Source organism: Lactuca sativa, chromosome 4 (genome assembly GCF_002870075.4).
Source record: "Lactuca sativa cultivar Salinas chromosome 4, Lsat_Salinas_v11, whole genome shotgun sequence".
In the NCBI taxonomy this organism is placed as follows: domain Eukaryota; kingdom Viridiplantae; phylum Streptophyta; class Magnoliopsida; order Asterales; family Asteraceae; genus Lactuca; species Lactuca sativa.
Window position 1 is genome coordinate 319402203 of NC_056626.2, and position 18295 is coordinate 319420497.

At 38.2% G+C, this 18295-nt stretch overlaps 1 protein-coding gene across 1 annotated transcript; it reads right to left on the reverse strand.

Moving 5' to 3' along the window:
• Positions 1-16767: 16767 nt before the first annotated feature.
• Positions 16768-17190, reverse strand: LOC111899183 (uncharacterized mitochondrial protein AtMg00810-like). The gene has a single exon (XM_023895064.1). The coding sequence runs from the start codon at positions 17188-17190 to the stop codon at positions 16768-16770; it is 423 nt and encodes a 140-aa protein (XP_023750832.1).
• Between the last annotated feature and the right edge of the window lie 1105 nt (positions 17191-18295).

An 18295-nucleotide genomic window follows, 5' to 3' on the forward strand; every position in this document is an offset into this window, starting at 1 on the left:
TGAAATACTTGGTTTCATCACAATCATGGATAGGAACACACATATACTCAAACAAATATGGGTTGTGATAGATATGTAGGATTGAGAAGTCCACTAACTGGTTCTAACAAGCCTATAATGTTTGGATCATTTGTTATGAGGAGAAATTTGAAAGGTTAAGTTACAAGAAAGAAAAGATAGTCCATATAAATTTTAGAGCTAGTGGGAGCAATGTTATCCCTTGTATTAAAATAGGAAAAAATGTCCTAACTCTCCTATGTGTAAAAGCTTTACATAACTTAGAAATTATCTCACTGTTAAACACATAGGAGAAACAAGAAATAATGCTTAGAGTTTATGGATATAGTTTTAAGTTATTAATTGACTTAAGCCAAAGTACTTGGAATCTTGAGCAACCTTGAGATGCAAAATTCTTGAAGAGTTTGGGCTAGTAAATGTAATGATTCATTCCTTTGTACATCATAATTCTTATAAGATCATTTTGGCAATAAACAATTAATCAAGGATCAAGAATATTCTTTGGAAAGCTAAAAGGATGAAAGAGACAATCATGTTAGTAAAGAAGAATTCATTGAAAAAGTTACATTGATGGTCAGTTCCTGACTAATAGAGACGTTTCCGTTTAACAGTTGGAGTTTCTGATCTTAATAAATATATTATTACCTTGGAAGAGTACTAAGTAATACACCTAAGTGGATTTGATAACAAGCTTACACTATATTGCAGTTACCTAGATTGCAAAGACAAACTATGTGACTAAAACTAATTCGAAAGTGACCTCAATGTTGTATTCAATCATTGATGGTTCCCTTGAATTTCTTGTAACTATAAAGTGACTTTACCTAGTGTTTGGATCCCATGTTACAAAATATCACATGCTAAATATGCAGTAAGTACCTTCACGATTGTGAGGACATGATAATCAACTGAAGAGAATCTTGTTGATTTATTTAAACTAAAGCACTAATCAAGGTTAATAGCCACATAAAGATCAAATGTCATTAAGCTTGTATATGTATTATCTTTATCACTTTAGTTTTATCCTAATTTAATTTAGGAACTGATGCAGTAATGGTCTCTAGTTGATCTATCGATTATTAATTGGAGAACTTAATAATTGATGGAGATCATTCATATCATTTAGGATATTATTTTGTTCCATTTTTACATGTTTAGAACTAATTCTAGAATAAAACATTATTCAAAATTCCAGAATGTGCTACTCATGGGAGATAGTAGTGAATTAAGATTTTCATAGTGTTGGTAGATTGTTCATAGAGATAAACATAGCTAAGTCTTACGTCCAATACTGATGAGTACTTGAAAATGGAGATTTTAAGTATTAGAGTAACCACACTTAAATATTACTTCATTGATCATGTCATGACTAAATTTAGATGACTATATTGCTTATTCTTCAAATGTTGATGCATGAGGTTTTGTCCTACAATTTGTTGTATCTTGGTTTGTCCCCAATGTTGTCCATAACTGCTAGTTATACAAGTTTTAACTAGATATTGCTTGAGTAAGTACTGGACTTTGTAGTCAAAGTTTATTTGCTCCTTCTTCCATAAATGTATAAGTAGATATATTAAGGCATCTCGATGGTTTAGTTATGACATCCAAAGTACTCGGTCGAGTCCTAATTGAAAATGATGTGTTTAATTTAGTAGTTAGAAGTAGTTGTCACAAATCTATCTCGGGAAACATCATATTGAAGTATGAGATTGACTATTTTTCAATGCTTCGAATTCATACATATATCATGAAGATCAAACGAATTTGAAGTCACTAGTCTTAGGACTTTTTATAGCATTCTTGTCATAAGTATAGTAGTTGCATTAGACTGCCACTCACTGTTGTTTCTAGTAAGTATCGTATCGGTCAATTATTATCGCCTAAGTATAAGTGAGAGATGATGGAGAATAGTGCCCATAGCCATAACATGTCGGGTAACATTACTATAAATAGCAATGTCGTTTTTGGCTTATACGCAAGAACAAAATAAAACAAAATTATATTTACTTTAGGGACTTGTTATGTTCATTGATTAATTAATTAATTAATTAATTATAAAACATGGAGAATATAGAATACCCAAGAATGGTTTGGTTCTTTGATAATTACTAAATGCCTAGAAAATCACTAACAGATTTGGTAATTATCTTTAGGGTTTCAAACCACCTCCTTGTAAATCAAGAGGTCAAATTCTGGTTTTGGAAGGAAAAAACTTAGCCTTTTTACTCCAAAAGTTGGAACCCTTAAGAAAACCCTAGAATAGCCGAAGGCTCAATGCCACGTTGTGACACCACTTCTGTAACGACTTGACATTCATCATAATCATCAATTTGAGCTTGTTTCATTTTGATTTCTTGTGGTTTATTCAGATCTACTAGAGTTTTGTGTTTTGGGTGCGATTAAATGAGAGGAACTCTACATTGGGTTTTCTATTCTAATAAACTATCTCGTCAAAAGAAGAAATCTACAAAGAAGCTAAGATATGTTTTTCATTCTATTGACTTTTAATAAGTTTTATAGATTAGTTCATTTTAGATCCATATGTTTTAAGTCTTATATAAAATTGTTTAGCATTTTCACTGCCTTTTGTTTGTTATAATGAGGCTCGAAACCGATCATGATCATCAACTTTAGAGGGTTGGTATTGGGAATTTGAAATTATAAATTTAAATTTATAAGAGTTTTACAACGAGTTGGATTTTTTTATTCTACATAGTTAAGGATTACGATGGCAAGATACTTTAGTATCCCGATAAAGTAAATGTAGTTGTTGATGCTCTCAGTTGGATGCCAGATAGTGAGCCACTTTGGGAGTTAATGGAAAAGGTTCATGGAGTTGCATTTTATTAAGAGAACACCAAACGAAAGGGTGTTTTAGGTGAGATTCCAACTATTAATCAGGTTATCGAGGTTATTTGACATATTATGGTCAAGTCCATGTTCCTACACTGGAGGTAACAAGAAGACATCTACATTAGGGAGGTTGTAGCCAAAACAAGGTGCCAGTTTCTATTGTCTCTTTTAGAGACATCTAGTTCATGACTTAGTTTTGGGAAAGGTTTCAGGAGGAAATAGGTACTCAATGACGGTTAGCACATCATTCCGCCCACAAACAAATTACCAGAGTTAGCACATAATTGAAACTTTAACGGTAAATTTGGCCTCAGTTAGTAGGTTTCTATAAGTTCATTGCTCGAGTAGGCAAGGCAATGCATCACTTCCAGCTTCCTGAGGAGTTGAGTTAAATCCTACAAGCTAATCGGGTAAGTAAATACAGTAGCAACATCGGAAAGGTTTCAAAATAGACTTGGTAGCCAGAAGCGGATATGTGACATCATTATCTAGAGTTTTTTTACTAACAAAGTGTTGATAGAAAAACTTGAGTCACACTTGAACAAACGATAGAACAAATGATAATGCGGAATAAAGTTTAACTCAAAGGATTATTAAAGCTCAACAATAATAATAAGTTAGAGTTTGAAGGTTAGATAGTTAGATGCGGAAATATAAGGAAATTTACAAGACAACAAGTATTATATCACGTATACACTTAAGTTGATTCATAACAAGAAATGCAATCACACCAAGTTAGTAAGTGAGATCAAACTTAGTGATTAAGTCTAGAAAGACTTACTCCGAATAGAGATTTCATAAAATTAGGAATATATTTAAGTGATAAGTGAGAAAAGAGGAAGATAAGTAATAAGACTCAAGATGCGTAAGAGAAGTATATTCATTTAGAAGAAGAGAAATCTATTTATAGATTCTCGAAGATTACATACAGTCTAATCTGTTAAGAGTTGCCACGGATGGACATTGGATAAAAGAAAGTACTTAAATAAAAACAGATATTAGACTAAGACTAAGATATGATGACTTCGGTTGCTGATCTTTGATTGCGGTGTGGAGATTGGTTGCGGTTGCTGAAATCTACTTCAAATCTCTTTTAAGTTTAAGAGGGTCACTTTTATGCTTCAAGAATTTCCCCTAAGTGACATCTCCAACTTTTCTTCAAGTGTTGAGTTTAAGGAACTTGATGAGAATCGACCAGAATTTCCTGACTTCCTTAAGCCACACGATTCTTCTTTAGATTTTAAACTTCACTTCAACAGTTGTGTATTTTGATTTGTTGACTGCAGTCTGAGTGATTACCAATTGCTCCCGGGTCATGCGGTTCATGGCAGTAATTAGGATGAAATACTTGGTTTCATCACTTTTGCGTTTGAAAATGAATCCAAGATTTTGGAAGTTGGTATCTCCAAGGGATCTTTTTTGAAAGCCTTCAGTTAGGACCGGAGTCGGTTCAAAAGGAGGAAGGTTGAACTTTTGAGCAAGTGCAGGATGAATGTCTGCATCAATTCTTGCAAAATCACACAGTGTCTCTCATAAAGGTACAAGCCCTTTCATACGCAATCTGCATCTTTGGGTGTTTTTCAGTCTTATTTTGAAATACCTTTGCAATTAGGAAGATTTCTTCTGGGTTCATGCAAGGGAAATTAGCTTGGGTTCGGGTGTAGTCTGAGTTTATTCTAGTGAGAGTATACTGAATGAATTCAGCCTTCATGAATTTCCGAGGTTTGAAGTTTTTGACTGCGGAGGGCCTATCATTCGACTAGATCTTCTCAATAGAAGACCCATACTTGGCATGAAATCTGTTGAGTCTCTCAAACTCTAAAGGCAACTTTTTGTCATCGGGAAGATTGCGGTCAAAGGATTCAAATGTTGTGAATTATTTTGCATTTGGAGAGATGGGGATATCCCAATAACCATCATGAGGAGGTTCTATGTAGGTGAGGTACGGCTTGTAATCTTTATCCAAAAATATTCTATGCGGATTGACCCAGGAATTGTTGAGGGATTCAACCATTGTAATATCAACTCCGTTTTCCCTGCAGATCAACTCAACGAATTTAGCTGATCTCTAGTCAACTTTCTTTTGTTTGGTTGTAGGAGAGTCGACTGAGTGTTCTGATGACATGTAAGAAGCTATGTTCTTGAAGTGAGGAGAAGTTTCGGGTCGCTCTGGAAAAGGATGAGGTTTTTGATTGGCGTTTGTTGCGGAGGTGACTGATGACTTGGACTTCTTTCGGGAGAGGGAACAGGTGTTTTCTTCTGAGGAGATGGCTGCGGTGACAGTTGAGGAGTAGGGAGTTTTCCTTGGTGCGGATGAGAAGGCTGAGGAGAAATTTGATCCGAGTTACGATCTGCACTTCCCCCTCTTGAGGAAGGAGCAGTCAGTACTTCCTCAAGCCATTGCCTAAGACCATCAATTTTTCCACAGACGTCGTCAAATTAAGCTTTTAGTGCATCAGCAAGTTGTTGGTTGTTTTGGATTGCGGGGGTTAAAGTATGCGATGAATTTCCTTGTTGAGGCTCAAGATTTCGGGACCATGAAAGTTGTAATATAGGGACCTGCAGCGGTTGTTGATAGTGGTTTGTAGAATTGAGATGGCAGATTCATACGCGTTGTGCGTTTCGTCAACAACTTTCTGAGATTGAGCAGATTTATCCAAAATGATGGCTTGAAGATCAGATTTGATGGAGGATACTTCAGAGATAAGTTTTTCAGCAGTGGAGATGAAGTGTTGATGATCAGCCTTGCGGTTGTTATCCATGGCTCGGATGCCTATTTCTAATTTGAGAGAGATGTATTTTGCAGCAAGACGCTCTCTGGCTTCCAGTCTTTCTATGCGATCGATGAGGGACTACAGGCCAGGCAAGTCCTTAGACTGTAGTAGAGAAGATTTGACAGCAGCAAGAATCTGATCCACTTTATCTTGTAGAGATAGGAATTCTTTTCTGGAAACAACTTGCTTGCTTACTTCTTCTTCTTCTCCTTAGGCATAGAAGTGGAATGCTGAGAACCGCTGGATTCCTCTTCTTCATCAAAAATCATCATTGGATCATCTGAGAGCTCTGGCTGATTGATTTCATTCATGTTGAAGTTGTCGAAACCAAAAGTTGGTGCAGAACTGACTTTGATTGCGGTTCCTTCCTCTTGAGAGTTATCATCAGCAGTTGTTGGAGGGGGCCTGGATGAAGCTGCACCATTGGGATTGGACTGAGCTTTGCTGATGGTCTCAGCCATTTCATCCTTCCAGTTCTGAACGTTGAGAATTATAGCCACCGTGTTAGCATTGTTTATGGCGGCGACCCAGTATTTGGCTACGGTTTTTATAACCCTGCTGCTTCTGTTGAAGTTGCTTAGTTTTTGATCTTTTCTTGCTTGAAATGCTCTTCGGAAAGTGGAATACTTTTGGACTTCTGATCTTGCTAGATTGTAATGTCTCTAGGAATCATTAGATTCATCACCGTCAAATCCTTGAAAACGCACTGAGGTGTCCCTCGGGTTCACAGATCCTTGCACATTTGTGCTCACTGTGTCTAAACCACCTGAAAAAAGATGTAAGCAGAGTACGATTTCTGGAGCATCCTTGGTCTCTTTGACCCATGGTCAAGTTTGGCCTCAGCTCCGTACTGGCATGGGTTGAAGAATCGTCATGCGGTTGGATAGGTGTATTGTGTGTTTGGATTACACAGTCTAGAATGGAGCGCAACTCCGGTTCTTGAAAGACATGAAGTCTGGAAACCCTGGAGACCTTAGGGCGAGAAGAACCAATTAGATCCTCTTGGGATCTAGTTGGGGGTGAGTCTCCACATTAAAATGAATCGTGCACACTTGTTGTGCTCAAGTAGCTGGATAGGGTAGTAGCGAATGGGTTTGCGGGTACCCCAAGGACTACCGGAGCCTTTTGAGAGGCTAGGGTATCAGTCTGGTCACGCATATGGCCAGTGGATTTGGTTTTCTTTTTCTTGAGAATGGCGATTGAAGCAGAGTTTAGATCAAAATCATCAGAAGATTGATCTGAGTCATCATCTGATGAAACAACCTTTTGGTGTTTACGTTTTTTAGAGGGTTATGCTTCCTCGGTAGGTTTGACTTTCTTGTGTGCTTTACGTTTCTTGGGTGTTCTACCCGTGGCATGAGTTCTTCCCTTGGTGTGGGGGCCTTGCTTGGCTGAGGGTAACTTCTTTTTCCTTTGAGCTAAGGGAATATGAGATAAGGTAGTAGAGGATGGAGCTGCGGATTGCTCTGGTTGAGTGGGTGCAGTAGAAGCTAAAATGTTTTGAGTCGGGAGTGATGGGGTAGAAAGGTATGGGCCAATACCTTTCGTAGCCTCAATATGATCTGTGACTATTTGGGTCTCAAGTCCAACCATAGTCAAGATATGAACGGGTAAACGTCTTATTGGTCCAAAGATAGATTTATCTTTAGAAGAGGCGTACCTTTTGAGATCACGTGAGACAAAGAAGTTGATGTCGTTGCCCATACCGATCTTGGCGTCTGAATGAGGATCTGATATGCACAATGCCCAAAACCTTGCAAAGGTCAGCTCGGTTGGATTTGTCTTTGGAGTCTCCTTGGGAATGTATTGGAGAAAATCATCCCATAGGTTTTGACCGTAGTTTACATCATGCCTTGTGAAGATACTGATGGGTTTTGAGCATTCTAACAATTCCTAAGTGTACATGCAACCCTAATAAACCTTGGATCTATTTTTGTCTAAGATACATGCAAATAATTAATTTTTCCAAGGTTTATATCCTAACTTGCATGGCATGGGGAACATGAATCAAATAAAGCTAGTAGAAATACTTACCTTGTAGTTGTAGTTGACTCCTTGGAGTTTTAGAGCCTAGCACCAATAATGTGGATGCCTCAAATGAAAGTCACAAATCACCACAAACTTGGAACTTTGAGAGAATAGTCACACTTCTCTTGAAATCGGCCCTCACCTCAACATGTGTCAACTAGCATGATTTCAAGAGCCAAAGCCTCCTTTATATAGTGTGGTGGATTAGGGTTACATCCATATAAACCCTAATACCCATGTCTCTTCATTTCCATGAGATCCATGGGTCAAAGCTCCATGGAGTATCCATGGACTTCTCCATCCAAGCCTAGCCCATTCCAAATAAGCATAAGCCCACACTATATAAATATAGAAGCCCATATTTAATTAGTAATATCTTTGATCACTAAATTAATCCTAGATTAATTATAGATCACTACTAATTAAATAATATGATCTTATATTAATATATTAGAACTTATAATATATTAATAAATCATAACATGTACTATTCTTAAATGTTATCCATAAATTGTTCGGGTGAAGTGCAACCCAAATGGACCATGCCGGGTCGGGTCAAGTATATACCAAATATAGTTATGGACTTAGACACTATATCCAACAGTCTCCCACTTGGATAAGTCTAGTAACTATATTTGCAAGTATAACTTCAGGAACCGATCAGCAATCGTAGCTCTTTAAACTCTGTTGAACTAGAATGCGCCATTTAGATAAGTGATCATATAATCCTTTGTTCTAGATATCAGCCGGACAAATACATGGAACATTGTCTTGCTTATTGTCCAGCATTTGTTTCCCGATTTCCGATTTGTTTTACATAGAACTCAACTGAACACATCAATTTAGTTCTGACCGGGCCCGGTACATAGGTCAAAACAAAATCATCGAGGGGCCCAGATATTAGCTTCTAATCCAAGAAGGAACAGATAAACTTCGACTCGTATGTTTGTTCTACCACTCATTGAATTACACACAAAAGCACGTTTTATAACATCGAGTTACCAATGCGTTTACGTACAGTCAATGCATAACCAACTCGTAAGTAACAAATCATATCTCTAGGTTTGAAGACTTATATGATATTACCGTCTCACGATCACTCGAGATAAAATTCCATGAAGTGATTCCAGTGAGCGTGGGTTGATTCCAATGCCCAGAACTTATGAGCACTCATGATTGTTGTAGCCATGTCCAACACCTTAGACCTCTGCAACCAATCATGACAGTCTTGATTCATACCTACTTCCGACATATGACCGACTGTGGAGGTTTGAATAATATGATATACCAAACATAATTATTCTGGAAGTCAAAACATGCAAAAGAAATATAGTAAAAGATCGACAAGAGATAGCAACACTTTACTCATAAATAAAACACCTTTTATTCATCATCAAATGTCAATTACACTTTACAAATTTCTGGGTTATCTAACTACTAAAACTTATATCATCCTTCAGCCCTATGCTCCGAGCATGCTGGAGATGCTTAACCCTACTCAATCCCTTCGTGAGGGGATCTTCCGGGTTCTCATCCGATGATACTCTCTTCGCCATGAGGAGTCCTTCTTCAATTCGATGTCTGATAAAATGGAATTTTCTGTCGATGTGTCTGGATCTCCCGTGATCCCTTGGTTCCTTGGCTAAGGCAACCGCACTATAGCTATCACAGAAAATCTCCATTGGCTCTTTTATAGCTGGTACAACTCCAAGGTCTCCGATGAAGTTCTTTAGCCATATCGCCTCCTTTGCTGCCTCGCTTGCTGCTATATACTCTGATTCACAAGTGGAATCAGCCACTGTCTCCTGCTTGGAACTCTTCCAAGAAATTGCTCCTCCGTTTAGGGTAAAGACCCAGCCTGACTGAGAGCGGAAATTATCCCTATCAGTCTGGAAGCTAGCATCACTATACCCTACAACTCTCAAGTCATCACTCCCACCGAAGGTAAGGACCCAGTCCTTAGTCCTTCGCAGGTACTTGAGGATATTCTTTACCGCAGTCCAGTGTTCTTTGCCAGGGTTCGCCTGATACCTGCTAACCATGCTCAAAGCAAAAGCTACATCAGGTCGAGTACACGTCATGGCATACATGATCGATCCTACAGCTGAACCATAAGGAAGTCGACTCATTTCTGCTATTTCAGCCTCACTACTAGGGCTTTGTGTCTTACTCAATCTGGCGTTACACTGAATGGGTAACTCACCTTTCTTGAGTTATGCATGTTGAATATTTTCAACACTTTGTCCAAGTAGGTACTTTGACTAAGTCCAATTAGCCTTTTACTCCTGTTTCTCAAAATCTTTATCCCTAGGATATAGGCAGCTTCACCAAGGTCCTTCATAGCGAAACACTTCCCAAGCCAGGACTTTACTTCCTGTAGGGTTGGGATGTCATTTCCTATGAGTAGTATGTCATCCACATACAGTACCAAAAAACTGACTATGCTCCCACTAGCCTTGATATAGACACAAGATTCATCTTCACTCCTCGAAAAGCCAAATTCCTTGACTTTCTCATCAAAGCAAAGATTCCACCTGCGAGGTGCCTGTTTCAATCCATAAATGGATTTCTCGAGTTTACACACTCTATTAGGGTACTCGTTGCTGACAAAACCCTCTGGCTGACTCATGTAAACATCTTCAGCCAACTTTCCATTAAGGAAAGCAGTTTTGACATCCATTTGCCATATTTCATAGTCATGAAATGCAGCTATGGCTAACAGAACCCGAATAGACTTAATCTTGGCTACTGGAGAAAAGGTCTCATCATAGTCCACTCCAGGAATTTGAGAGAAGCCCTTTGCAACTAGTCTAGCCTTATAAGTGTGTACTTTACCATCCATGTCAGCCTTCTTCTTGAAGACCCATTTGCACCCTACAGTCTTATGACCTGGTACATTCTCAACCAAGTTCCAAACTTGATTGTCATACATGGATTGTATCTCGCTATCCATGGCCTCTTTCCATTTAGCAGCCTCAGGGCCTGCCATGGCTTCCGTGTAGCTGTTAGGTTCATCCAGACCTACTAGTGTCTCATCACTAATAAGTGTCTCACCTTCCATAGTAATATGGAAACCATAGTAATGCTCAGGTGCATTCCTAACTCCCGTGGAATGCCTCAAAGGTACAGGCTCATCAACTGGCTCAACAGGAGTTTCCTCCTCAAGTTGAGCGCTAGTGTTTGAAGTTCCTTCACCGCTTGATTCTTGAATTTCTTCAAGATCAATTTGCCTCCCACTGTCTCCTTGGCTTATAAATTCTCTCTCTCGAAAGACTCCTCTTCTTGCTACAAAGACCACATTGTCACTAGGTCTGTAGAAGAGGTAACCAAAGGATTGTTGTGGGTAGCCAATGAAAATACACCTCTCGCTTCGAGGTTCGAGCTTATCATGAGTCTCGTGTCTCACGAAAGCCTCACAACCCCAAATCTTGATGTGGTCTAGCTTAGGTACTTTGCCAGTCCACATCTCGTGAGGAGTTTTGGCAACTTTCTTTGTAGGGACAAGATTAAGAATATGGGCGGCAGTCTCTAAGGCATACCCCCAGAATGAGATTGGTAGCGTAGCTCGACTCATCATGGAACGAACCATATCCAACAAGGTTCGATTACGCCTCTCAGCCACACCATTCAACTGTGGTGTCCTGGGTGGTGTCAATTGTGAGACAATCCCACATTCCCTAAGATAGTCGAGGAACTCTGAACTAAGATACTCACCTCCTCGATCGGATCGAAGCATCTTAATGTTCCTGCCCAATTGATTCTCGACTTCCTGTTTAAATTCCTTAAACTTCTCGAAAGTCTCTGACTTATGCTTGATTAAGTAGACATATCCATATCTACTGTAATCATCAGTAAAAGTCAAATAATAACGATTAGCATCCCTTGTGGCATGTTTGAATGGTCCACACACATCCGTGTGTACAAGGTCCAACAAACCTTCACCCCTCTCACACGAGCCTGTGAAGGGTGACTTTGTCATTTTTCCAAGTAAGCATGATTCGCAACTATCATCTGATTTTAGGTCAAACGACTCCAAGACTCCATCCTTTTCGAGTTGGCCTATGCGTTTCTTGCTTATATGTCCAAGACGACAATGCCATAATGATGCTTTATCCAAGTTATTATGATTAGTAGAATCAATACACAAAACATTATTTCCTAAGTTATCTACAACAGATACAGCTTCATACACACCATCACAAGGTAATGCTTTAAAATAAAAAACATTATTATAAAAAACATCTATAGAACCAACTTCATTATTAAATGAAAAGGTAAACCCTTGTTTGTACAAAGCATGAAAGGAAATAATATTTCTTGCCATTCCTGGCGAATAACAACATTTATTCAAATCTAAATTAAATCCACTAGTTAGCGATAAAGTATAAACTCCAATCTTGGTAACAGGTAAAGCTTTCCTATTCCCCATGATCTAGTTTATTCTTCCTTGCTCCACATTCTCACTTCTTCTTAGTCCCTGCAAGTCACAACAAATATGAATACCACAACCGGTATCAAGGACCCAAGATTTAGAATGGGATGAGTTATTAGAAATGATAGTGTAAGTACCTGCATGGTTGGGTTTGACTTTCCCATCCTTCACATCCTGCTGGAACTTTGGGCAGTTGCGCTTCCAATGAGATTTTTCATGGCAATAGAAGCATTCAGCCTCTTTTGGGTCAGAAGAAGGAGTGACGAAACCTTTCTTGGTTCCACTTGAAGAAGAGCCATCAAGGGTCCGAGCCTTGGTACCCTTCGAGGATCTCTTTCTCTTCCTCCATCGATTTTTCCCAATTGCCAAAACCGGAGTTGAGTTTGGAGTAGGAGTGATAGCAACCGACTTCCCCTTAAGACCTGATTCTGCGGTCTTGAGAAGTCCTTGAAGTTTGCTGAGTGTGACCTCTTCCTTATTCATGTGATATGTCATGCGGAATTGATCATAGCACGATGGTAAGGAGTGCAAAATGATATCTATTGCTAGATCCTCAGGGAAGTTCACATTAAGCTTCAGCAAACGATCCACATACCTTTGCATTTTCTGCATGTGGCTCGTGACGGATTCCCCATCCTTCATCATGGTTGTTATCATAGAGCAGATGATTTCATACCTCTCTTGTCTTGCACTTTGATGGTATCTTTCCATCAAATCTTGGTGCATTTCATAAGGGTAGAAATCCTCATAAGACTTTTGGAGTTCTGCTATCATCGTGGCCATCATGATGCAAGCCACTTTCGTAGCATCCCTTTCATGTGCCCGAAATTCAGCGATCTCCTGAGGAGTTGCAGTGGACTCATCAATCTCCTTAAGCTCCTTATCAAGGACATATTCTTTGTCCTCGTAGCGGGTAATCATCCTGATGTTTCTGATCCACTCATTGAAGTTGGATCCATCAAAGGTGACTTTCCCACATAAGTTCATAAGGGTAAAGGAGCCATTAGGATTAGAGCCAGAAGCAACATTGTTTGAAGACATCTGAAAAGAAGAGAACAAGATTAGTTTAGATATAACAGAGTCCTTAATAAAACACCCACATGTAATATTAAGGCTACGATCCAATCACAATATAATATAACTTAGAAGAGGTATGCCGTAATCTAAGCTATACCATATTTGAAAGGTAGGTGAATGACGATTCACCAATTTCCACCACGAAAACCGAAATATCTAAGTATTAGGTTTTTGATTGGTTCTTAGAAATTCCTAGATTCTTTGAGATTCAATGAACTTTTCAAAGGCATGTTTCAATCTCGAGTGTGCCCTCCAAGTTTTGTGACTGGGATGCCGAGGATCACAAAACGAGGTGTGAAGTAACCATGCAAATCACTTGGTACCCTTAAAAGTTTATCACTCAATCGATGTGCCGGTAAACCACACACGCTCCATCGATACTATAATAAACCCTAAGTCACCCTTTACCTACCTTGTTAAGTCCAAGTTAGTGTGCCGGTTAAACACACACGCTCCACCAACGACTTAATCAAAGTGTAAAGTGTGATTTCATGGATTAGCACCTTATTCACATTTTTCCTAAAGTAACTAAGATTGGGAATTTAATAAAACATTTAGTTACTTTATAATATTCATCATACTTTAAATGAGAATTTTTAAGTCCTTGTCTTACCCGTTCGGCTAACGACCCTCCACCAGTCAAGCAAGCGGTGGGTGAGAGTGGACACCCATTAAGTCACCATTTTATAGGCAACAACCTTATACCCACCTTATAGACCGGCTTCGTGAATGAGGCGTACTAGCGGTAAGACGACTTTGTTCTTATACTTATATATATATATATATATATATATATATATATATATATATATATATATATATATATATATATATATATATATATATATATATATATTAAATCATAATAATATAAGTATAAGGGTTGAATTTTAACTTTTAAAATTCTAAGGGTTGGAACTAAAGTTTTAACTTGACTTTACTTGTTCCAAAACTTGAGGGCAAGTTTTGTAAACTTTCAAAACTTTTCATATCTTGTAACTTATGAGTTTAATAGAGTAATAAAATGAAGACTCTTCACTTTTCTAACTCTTGTGTTCTTTTAATGGTTTTCAATCCAAGAGACTTTTGGTTTTCCATAACTTGAGGACAAGTTATGGACTCCATTAAATAACATTATGATCAAGAACTAATCTACCACATAGGTTACAAATAATTCCTATGATCATCTAAACATCTTAAGAACAAGATCATGAACATGAACACTATCATATATCAAAATCACACTTAATCTTTGTAATTTTGATAACTAGTTGTTGTAAATGAGTTAGAAAAGACATTACACCTTCTAAAACAAGTTTTCAAGTACCAAAACAGTTTAGGGTAATGTTTCTAATCCATTTCCAGCAACTAAAGTCAAAAAACTGCACTCTGTCGACCCTACTCGCCGAGTGCATGAACCTACTCGGCGAGTAGGTTGAAGATACAAGTGGACTCGGAGAGTCCCCCCATGGACTCGGCGAGTCCATCAGTCAGACAGCAAGATTTCGACTTTTTCAAGCATATTGCAACAAGTATCAAACAAACAAGCCTAGGCTCTGATACCACTGATGGGTTTTGAGCATTCTAACGCTTCCTAAGTGTACATGCAACCCTAATAAACCTTGGATCTATGTTTGTCTAAGATACATGCAAATAATTAATTTTCCAAGGTTTATATCCTAACTAGCATGGCATGGGGAACATGAATCAAATAAAGCTAGTAGAAATACTTACCTTGTAGTTGTAGTTGACTCCTTGGAGTTTTAGAGCCTAGCACCAATAATGTGGATGCCTCAAATGAAAGTCACAAATCACCACAAACTTGGAACTTTGAGAGAATAGTCACACTTCTCTTGAAATCGGGCCTCACCTCAACATGAGTCAACTAGCATGATTTCAAGAGCCAAAGCCTCCTTTATATAGTTTGGTGGATTAGGGTTACATCCATATAAACCCTAATACCCATGTCTCTTCATTTCCATGAGATCCATGGGTCAAAGCTCCATGGAGTATCCATGGACTTCTCCATCCAAGCCTAGCCCATTCCAAATAAGCATAAGCCCACACTATATAAATATAGAAGCCCATATTTAATTAGTAATATCTTTGATCACTAAATTAATCCTAGATTAATTATAGATCACTACTAATTAAATAATATGATCTTATATTAATATATTAGAACTTATAATATATTAATAAATCATAACTTGTACTATTCTCCAATATTATCCATAAATTGTTCGGGTGAAGTGCAACCCAAATGGACCATGCCGGGTCGGGTCAAGTATATACCAAATATACTTATGGACTTAGACACTATATCCAACAGATACACCATACAATCTCGAGTAGCTTGACACCCATGTTATCCGTGCCTCCGATTCTACCAGATAAACTGTGGATTACGAAATGGTATACAAACTGCAATACCGTAGGCAATTGATTCTTTTTGAATTCTATAGTACCTTTAATCTGCTTTAGGTATCCCATTTGATACAACGTGGATGTGATGTCTGTGATACTTGGTGAGAAGAACTTGGTCGAGGGATGCACCAGGAGGTTGATCCCAGTAAGGACGTGTGGTGAGGGGCGATAATCGGTTGTATAAAGGTGGAATTTGTAACGGATTTGACATTTTGGGGGTAAGAGGAAAAGAAAGTTTAAGGAAAAGATTTTCTAAAAAGATTTCTTTTATTGGAAACTGTTTTATTTTTGCATTACACCTAAAATATGTCTGACAAAAGGTTTATTTGAAAAGCAGAACTGAAACGATCATATGCTACAAAACAAATATTATGAGAATATTTTTTTTATTTAATGAAGAATCATTAAATAGCACACAGTGTTTCAAGAATTTATGAAGTGGATGAGAGTTCCATCATCGAGATTGTGGTTTGAGTCTTCATTGCGGATTAGGACTTCATTGAGGATTGAGACTTCATTGCTGATTGAGACTTTATTACGGATTAAGACTTCATTGCGAATGAAGTGTTAGATGACTACGGTAAAGGTAACTGAGAAGAACACTTGAACCAAAATCAGAAATAACAATCAATCAAGGACCCTTAAAATATAGGTATGATATATGGTTGCGGTATATATTTAGTATATTGTGGTACATTAAATGTATTGTAGTACATTAAATGTATTGAAGTACACAAGATACACTGAAACTATATAAGATAGATATATTTAGTTAGGACCGCAATGGCGACCATGACTGGTCTGCGGTACCTATCAATTCAAGAAGAATTGCGGGTCTGCATTCATCATTCCTAAAATTTGTAAGAAACTGTTGAGTTTTGTAGAGTCAAGTGCCTCTGTGAATACATCAACAATCTCTTCATGAGTATGAACTAAAATTAGTTTAATGTTACCTTTCAGAATGTGGTCTTTAATGAAATGGTACCGTAGTTCAATATGCTTCATCTTAGAGTGGTGAATAGGATTATGAGAAATTGCTATGGCACTCTCTGAGTCACAGTAAATCGGTATCCGCAGCATCCTATATCTGTAGTCCATAAGTTGTGTTTTCATCTATAACACTTGTGAGCAACAACTGGCAGTTGGCACATATTCAACTTAAGCAGTAGATAGTGGGACACAGTTGTGTTTCCTTGATGACCAGCTGATGAGTCTTCCACCTAGAAACTGACATCCACTGGAAGTACTTTTTCTATCCAATCTACATCCAGCATGATCCGCATCAGTAAATGCTTGTAGGCTGAAATCATTCCCTGCATGATACCAGAGGCCTAGAGACTTGTTGACCTTTAAGTACCTGAGAATCTGCTTGGCTGCGGTCATATGAGATACTTTCGGATCGGCTTGGTATCTTGCGCATACTCCTGTTGCAAAGACAATGTCTAGTTGGCTTGCAGTAAGGTACATCAGTGAGCCAATTATTTCTCTATAAGTTTTGAGATCTACTAATTCTCCGGAAGGATCAACAGAAATCTTATATCGAAAGGCCATTGGGACTTTAGCAGAGGAACAGTTTTCCATTGAGTATTTCTTTAGTAGTTCAGTGGTGTATTTCTTTAGATGGATGAATATCCCTTGAGGGACTTGTTTCACTTGAAGTCCTAGAAAGAAATTAATCTCTCTATGCATGCTCATTTGGAATTTGTTGGTCATGATCTTTGAAAATTCATCTACCATCCCCTGATGTGTTGATCCGAACATGATATCATCCACATAAATTTGTACAAGCATAAGGTGATTACCATTTTCCTTTCTAAATAAAATGGGATCAATCACTCCTCTTTTGTATCCGGATGAGACAAGAAATTTAGAGAGAGTCTCGTACCATGCTCTTGGAGCTTGCTTTAGATCGTAGATCGCTTTCTTAAGCTTATAACATTGGTCTGGAAATTCAACACTTTCGAAGCCAGGAGGTTGCTAAAGATAAACATCTTCTTTCAATTCACCGTTGAGAAAAGTACTCTTCGCATCCATTTGATATACTCTAATTTTCTTGTGGGTTGCGTATGCTAAGAAGACGCGGATGGCTTCCATTCGTGCTACAGGGGCGTATGTTTCATCATAGTCAATACCTTCAAGTTGACTATACACCTTGGTGACTAGTCATGCTTTGTTTCTTACTAATGCACCAGATTCATCCAATTTGTTCTTATACACCCATCTGGTACCAACAATAGTGTGACCTTTTGGCTTCGGAACGAGTTGCCACACTTTGTTTCTTTTAAACTCATCTAGTTCTTCTTCCATTGCTATAATCCAATCGGTCTCCATTAACGCTTTTTTGATGGTTCGAGGCTCGACTAAATACATAAATGCAGCAAAGTGAAAGTGATTAGATAAGTCTTGTGAGGATCGAGTTTGGATGCCTGCTAATGGGTTTTTGATAATTTGACCTGGTGGGTGATCCTTCGTCCATACGTGTAGACGGGGTTGATGGGATGTCTTCAATATCTACAAATTCTTTAGTTGGGGATGATAGTTCCCCTTGGACTTGTGAGCAGATCGCTGGATTGTCTGGAGTTGGGAAGGTGGGATTAGAGTTTTCTTCTAATTGAAGTTCCCCCTGGATTACGGACGAGAGTTCCTCTTTAACCTGAGAAGGTTCCCCCTGGATTGTTGGAAGTAT

Bases quoted from the DNA above. Each gene is read 5' to 3' on its own strand.
- LOC111899183 (XM_023895064.1), bottom strand. From the start codon at position 17,190: ATGGAAAACTGTTCCTCTGCTAAAGTCCCAATGGCCTTTCGATATAAG.